The sequence below is a fragment of the Peromyscus eremicus genome, chromosome 4 (genome assembly GCF_949786415.1).
Source record: "Peromyscus eremicus chromosome 4, PerEre_H2_v1, whole genome shotgun sequence".
Classification (NCBI taxonomy): Eukaryota; Metazoa; Chordata; class Mammalia; order Rodentia; family Cricetidae; genus Peromyscus; species Peromyscus eremicus.
The window spans coordinates 10,668,188-10,675,538 of record NC_081419.1 but is presented as its reverse complement, the minus strand read 5'-3'; the positions used below and the strand labels follow the sequence as shown (position 1 = coordinate 10,675,538).

General features: G+C 38.8%; 1 protein-coding gene across 1 annotated transcript; it reads left to right on the top strand.

The window, feature by feature from the left end:
- Positions 1–6,207: 6,207 nt before the first annotated feature.
- On the top strand, positions 6,208–7,149 carry LOC131907990 (olfactory receptor 1J1). Its single transcript, XM_059259063.1, has one exon. It carries the CDS (start codon positions 6,208–6,210, stop codon positions 7,147–7,149), a length of 942 nt encoding a protein of 313 aa, XP_059115046.1.
- The last annotated feature ends 202 nt before the right edge of the window (positions 7,150–7,351 follow it).

Below are 7,351 nucleotides of genomic sequence, written 5' to 3'. Positions count from 1 at the left end.
TATGCAATATAAGCTTTAGTAATGTTTCATTTACAAATGTGTATGCCCTTTTATTGGTATCATAAATGTTTAGAATTAAGACTTCATCTTGGTGGATCTTCCTGTGATAAATATGTAATGTCCTTCCTGGTTTCCTTCGATTCATTTTAGTTTGAAGTCTATTTTATTAGATATTAGGAAAGCTACACCAGCTTGCTTCTTAAGTCCATTTGATTGGAAAGTCTTTTCCCAGCCTTTTATTCTGAGGTAGTGTGACTTTGTTGGTGTTAGCATTTTCTTTGACTGATGAATCTATTTCCTCAATGGTATCTTCAATGCCAGATATTCTCTCTTCCATCTCTTGCATTCTGTTGATTGTGCTTCCATCTGTAGTTCCTGTCCATTTACTCAGATTTTCCATTTCCATCATTCCCTCAGTTTGTGTGTTTTTTATTGCCTCTATTTCATTTTTCAAATCTTGAACTGTTTCCTTCACCTGTTTAATTGCTTTTTCTTGGCTTTTTAAAAGGGATTTATTGATTTCTTTCAATTTTTCATTTGTCTTTTCCTAGATTTCTTTTAGGGAATTTTTCATTTCCTCTTTAGAAGTCTCTATCATCTTCTTATAGTCATTTTTATGGTTGATTACTTCTCCTTTTTCTGTGTTGGGATATTCAGGTCTTGCTGGTGTAGAATGACTAGGTTCTTTGTGTGCCATGTTGGTCTTTATGTTGTTGACTGTATTTTTGCACTGGCATATACCCATCTCTTCCTCTACTCAGTGCAAGCTATTTCTGTGTCTGAGGGAGCCTCTCTTGGTCTATTGATACTCTTGGTCCAATGGGAGCTCTTGGTCCAATCATTGCTGATGGACTCGTGTGTCAGGGAGCAGTTCTTAATCCAATTGGAGCTAGTGGGCTCTGTCTCAGGGAGCAGCTATTCTCAATTGGTGCAGAGTGGGCTTATGACTCAGGTTGTCACTGTTTCCAATCACTACAGAGTGGGCTTATGGCTCTGGTGGTCACTGGTGCTGCAGGGGATGGTTGTTTTGGTAAGGCAGTGGGGGAAGAGGCTGCTGCCCAGTCCCTGGGGCTCCAATGGCTGGGTAGAGGGGCATAGAATGTACCCCCTGGGGCCTAGGGGCTAGAGACCTAGTCTGCCCAGTCTGGAAATGGGGCCTTACCTGTTCCCAATTGGTCCAGTATGTGCTTATGGCTCTGGTGCTCACTGGTGTTGCAGGGGATGGTTGTCTTGGTGACGGGGCTTATGTAAAAATTTCTAAAAGTATAGTAATATTATATACATCATTAAAATATGTTAAAGATAAAAGGTTAAAAAATAGTCTTTACATATATTCATCTTTCTGTAGTAAGAAAAGATTCTATTCCTTGGCACGCATTTGTGTTCTCCCATGACTAGTAGCAGCTTTCCTCTCAGTTCCAAACTGAGTGTAGGAAGGAAGAATCCCATAGGCAACAAAGCCCACTTTTATAAGGGAGATATCACGGTATAAATGCACCTACACTTTCAGTTTGAAGTTGATGCATCTGGATTTGAACTCACTTGAGAATTTTTTGAGCCATTCTCAAGCTCAGTAAAGCTGGACAAATATTACCCATCTCATTGTTATGATGTGTAAATAAGCATATGGTTATAAAAATTTTAATAAGTGAATGAATCTAAAAATGATTACAAATACATATATGTGCTCCCAAAGGAGCTGGCTGTTTTTGTATCTAGCAAATGTTGTGTCCACGGGGAATATTAAGGATACAGTGATGACTCCCTAATTGTCTCTAACCAGAAACTGTGTCTCCTAGGTTTACAACCTCACTGATAAAGAGGAATTCTTTTCTTACTGCCTTGGAGCTGGTGAAGCAGAAAGTTTGGCTCTTCTTCAAGTTAGGCATGGTATTATGACTTCTCTCTCTGTCTGACTTTAAGTCTTTTTGAGGAACATGGATAACAAGTTCATGGAACCAGCAATATTTGAGTATCTCTCCCTGAGCTTGGTAAGGGCAGTATTTGTAGCGTTTTATCCAAGAACATCTCTCTCTCTCTCTCTCTCTCTCTCTCTCTCTCTCTCTCTCTCTCTCTCTCTCTCTGTGTGTGTGTGTGTCTGTGTTTTTTTAATTTAATTTAATTTTTAAATAAAATTTTTATTTACAGATTGTCTATTTATTTTACATACCAACGACAGATTCCCCTGTCCTCCCTCCTCCTACCCCCAGCCTTTTCCCCCAACCCACTCCCATTCCCACATCCTCCAAGGCAAGGTCTCCCATGGAGAGTCAGCAGAGCCTGGTACATTCAGTCTGTGTGTTTTCTATAGCTGGTCCTAAAGGTCTAGGGAAGAAGTTGGTGGTAGAGAGATAGATCAGTGGTTCAGATCATAACCATTTGTAACTCTACTTACATTTAAATTTAAATTTAAAACACATGTGAGTGTGTTAATAGTCAGTTATAAAATCTTGCAGATGACTAATATAAATGCACAAGGAAAATGTTCTGAATCTCAAGTAACTCCAGTAAGCATAATAATAATTCTTTGTAACTTATATTTTTTGTCTAGTAAAACTTTATACCTTTTTCCCACTTGTTATTGAATATTTGGTCTGAATCCAAGCTGTAAGAATGTCAAAAATTAATAATCTGCTTTTTGTGAGTAGTTAAAACATACCTATATATAATTTTCTACAACATACGTTTACTACAACTTTTCACATATTTGTCTTATTGGCTACATATTACTTCCACTGGATTTATATTGGTCTTAAACTTTCCCTTCTTACTGGAAACTAGATAGCCCATTGAGAAAATTGGGCCAAAGGCTGGAGAGGTAGTTCTGTAGGTAAGAGGTAAGAGCACTTGTTGATCTTCCAGAGGACTAGAGTTTGGTTCCAAGAACCCACATCAGGTAGCTCACAGCCACCTGTAATTTCACTTCCACAGGAACTGAACACCTTCTTCTTACTCTCATAGGCACTGTGTTTATGTGACATACATACAAACAGATGCACATACACAAATAAAATAAATATTTTATTGATTGATCAGGAAATTTCAGTTTTCAGTCAGCTATCATTATAAGTCAGGTAGTGGACATCTTACACTATCTGTTTATCTCAGTGGGCTTATTAAAAATTTGGGAAATGTATCAACCCAATGGCTTTATTAATGAGGAGTCTATTATATCCCTGCATGCTTTTCTAGAAGGGATCAAGCATGATGGTTGGGAGCATGAATTTGTACTTAGAGTAGTCTGGGAGTAAATGCTCTCCCATCATTTTCATGGCACATGGGCTTAGATAAATTACTTAGACACTTTCAGCCTAGTTTTCAATTGGTTAAGCTAAAATCATGTACTCAAATTTTTTTGTATTTTATTTTATGTGTGTGGGTCTTTTGCTTGCATGTATGTCTATGCACTACTTGCACGCCTGGTGCCCAAAGAGGCTGAAAAATGGTGTTGTGTCCCATGAAACTAGAGTTACAGACAGTTGTGAGTCTCCATGTAGATACTAGAACTTGAACCCAGTTACTCTGTAAGAGCAGCCAGTGCTTTTAGCCTCTGGACCATTTCTCTGGCCCTCATGTCTTTTTTGTAGTCATGTTAAGCTATGGTAGAAACTGTATGTCATAGAGGCTGGTCTATATTATGCAACAGTCTATATAATTAATAAATGGTTGCTAAACTAATTTATTTGTATTATTAATTCCATCATCAAGGCACAAATTTTGAGTTCACAGATTTAACTGAACCTTGACTCTGAACATTTCCTGGAAGTCTTGAGTGCTATCAGGCAGCAATTGTGATCTTACTTGAGGATGCAGTTGCTGAAGGATTTCTATGGGAAGTCACACAGTCCTGGGATCAAGCCATAGGTTCACTACAGGCTAATGCTGTAATATCGTGAAAGGAAAACGTCCCAGTGTTCTTTCTGGAATGAGGCTTATAATGCCTGTAGAGATTTGAATAACAAGTGAGTAGAACTTTAATAGAGCCTGGTGAAAATTAAGTGTTTGTTATATTTTATCACTAGTGCACCTGTTTCCACAGCTCAGTTCTGTGGCAATCATCTGAGCCAAACTAAGAAGATGGTAAATTTGTCCTTACTCTCTGTGGCCTCTACTTTAATTTTTCCAATAACCCCTGCCACTCTCCACTCTGCTGCTTACTTTTGAAAGGCATTTCCATTGTTCATCCATGCAAACCTGGCCCTACAAATGTACCATTTTCATCTATTCCATCTCGGTAGCAATGTGGTTGGTTCATAAGCCTGTCTCTCTCTAAGGGATATTTCCTTTAAACTTAACCTTTACTTGGAACATTAAAATTGTTTTCTTTTGCTGAAAGAATTTTGCATAACAGCATCTTCCTAGTGAAGATGGGGCTGGGATATGGAAAACTCAAGGCTGCAATGGAAATTACACTACACAGGTGTGGTTTTGCATGTCTCCTTGAGGGAGAAAAACTGACTCAGATAGTCTGAAGAATTGAAAGAAGTAGAAAGAATGCTCTATTATTCATTTCCTACAATCAGTTAAAATTCTGATTTGGATCCTAGATTTGAGAATCTGTGTAGAAAGCCTCAGCCTTGAGGCCAAAGTAACAAGTCTCTGTCACTAACATGTTTCCAGGAGACTAAATGGGAATGTTTGTGCATATTCTGACTTTGCTTCCAAATGGCTTGTGAAACCAGATGGCCACTTCAATGCAGTCACTGGAACTTTCTATTTTGACATGACTTTTCACCAACTGGACTATGTTGGCTCATAGTTCCACCCTTCCTTTCATTCAGACATAGCCCAGGGATCCAGGTTGCTTTTGAATCCAATTGACAAAGTAATGGCAGGGCCTCTGATTCTCTGAAATCTTGCTTCTCTAACTAACATTTTCACCTCTCTGGGTTTTTTATGTGTTGTGAGGTAGATATACCCCTTCTGTATGCTGCAGATAGACAACTGCCTGAGAACCACCCACCAAGGAATCTGTCCTTTATTTACATACTGACCTATAATGCTGCTTTTATCCATTGTAAATTCTTTACTGTAAGCCTATCTGTGCTTATGCTATCTTTCCCTCCACTGCTTTACTGGTTTGCTTTTTTAAAAAAGATTTATTTATTTTTCTGTGCATTAATGTTTTACCTGCATGTGTATCCTGGAACTGGAATTATAGACAGTTGTGAGCTGCCATATCATTCCTGGGGATTGAACCCGGGACCTATGGAAGAGCAGCCAGTGCTCTTAACCCTCAAGCCATCTCTCCAGCCCCTGATTTACTTTTGTATTTATCTTTGTTTGTTTCTTATAGTAACTATAGTTGTAATGTGCATTTATACACTACACTTTCTTCTTTAAAAATAAAGATTTTTATATTGATGTATGTTAGGAAATAAATCTCTTCTAGGTTATTTTAGGGATACTAAAATATTAGAATTTGTTTTACATTTTTCTTTTGGAATTTTTGATTGTAGTTCTTTGAAATTTGTGGGGCCCACTGTTATGAAGGTCAAGCCTAGCTGCTGAACTATGCATGCTACAAGCATTTTGTTGAAGCTACCACAGTGATTTTAACTGGGTGTGACAGCTGTTTTATCAAATATTTGATATTACAGATGAATTAATTGCCTGTGCTACATTCTAGACCATAGCTAGTGACCAACATAGAAATACTAATTGTAAGCATAGACAAGCAGGACTTAAAGAAGTGAAGAAATCATCCAAGCAGAATTATGAAGGTTCATTAGATTTCAGACACCAGAAAAAAATTTTTGCCTCAGGAGAACAAACTTGGAGTTTGTTCATAAACCCTCTTCTCTCTGTCTTACTTCTGTGGCTGTAAGAATATTTTCTTCAACCATTCCATCTGTAGAGAAGAAATTACAACAGCAGGTACCTAGGCCATCTATTTACAATGATTGAATGGGTTAGTATGCACATATGGTTAGAATCATATATAAGGAAAACACTTAGTAAATGTTGACTGTAACTATTATTGTTTACAGAGACTGGAATCAGACTGGGAAAGAAAGCGGCTGCATACCTAAATCTAAATTTTTTTCCTCCACCACATTTGCAGCAAAACATGGAAGATGTAAAAGAAAAACATGTAATGGAAGACATTCCCTGAGTCTTTAACAAACATCTCTGTCATCATATGTCACAATCATTTCTTATTCTTTCAACTTCCCCAGAAATAGCTGCCCCCAGCTGATACACAGTATGAGGCTCAAAAACCAGAGCAGTGTGTTTGAGTTCCTCCTTCTGGGGCTCCCTATTAGACCAGAGCAGCAGAATGTCTTTTTTACCCTGTTCCTGGCCATGTACCTGACCACAGTGCTAGGGAACTTGCTCATCATCCTGCTCATCAGGCTGGACTCTCGCCTCCACACCCCCATGTACTTCTTCCTCAGCCACTTGGCCTTCACAGACATTTCCTTTTCATCTGTCACTGTCCCAAAGATGTTAACAAAAGTGCAGAGCCAGCACATAGCCATCACCTATGAGGGGTGTGTTTCACAGACATACTTTTTCATATTCTTTGCTGACTTGGACAGTTTCCTTATCACTTCAATGGCCTATGACAGGTATGTGGCCATCTGTCACCCTCTGCATTACACCATCATCATGAGTCAGAGCCTTTGTGCCATGCTGGTAGGTATGTCCTGGGTCATAGCTTCTGCTTGTGCTCTTTTGCACACTCTCCTCCTAGCTCAGCTTTCCTTCTGTGCTGACCATACTGTTCCCCATTTCTTCTGTGACCTGGGTGCCCTGCTCAAGTTGTCCTGCTCTGACACATCCCTCAACCAATTGGTAATCTTCACAGCAGGATTGGCAGCCATTATGCTTCCATTTCTATGCATCCTCATTTCTTATGGCCGTATTGGGTTCACCATCCTCCAGGTTCCCTCAACCAAGGGCATCTGCAAAGCCTTGTCTACTTGTGGGTCCCACCTCTCAGTGGTGGCTCTCTATTATGGGGCAATTATTGGTCTCTATTTTCTGCCACCATCCAACAGTACCAATGACAATAACATAATTGCTTCAATGATGTACACAGTGGTCACTCCCATGCTGAACCCTTTCATTTATAGCTTGAGAAATAAAGACATGAAAGGAGCTTTAAGAAAACTCTTGAACAGGAAGACAGATTTTTCCAACTGATAATTGTCTTTTTTGCATTTATATGATCTTACTTCCTCAATAATAGAAATACAAATTTTTAAAACTATCTCACTAGTCTCTCATTTACTGTCTTCCCTCAAAATGTTTTGCTGACATTGTTCCTGTACCTATGAGAAGGAATGCTAAAACAGAATATTCTATGATTTTGTTATATTCACTTTATCAGATATTGGGGCTGGTA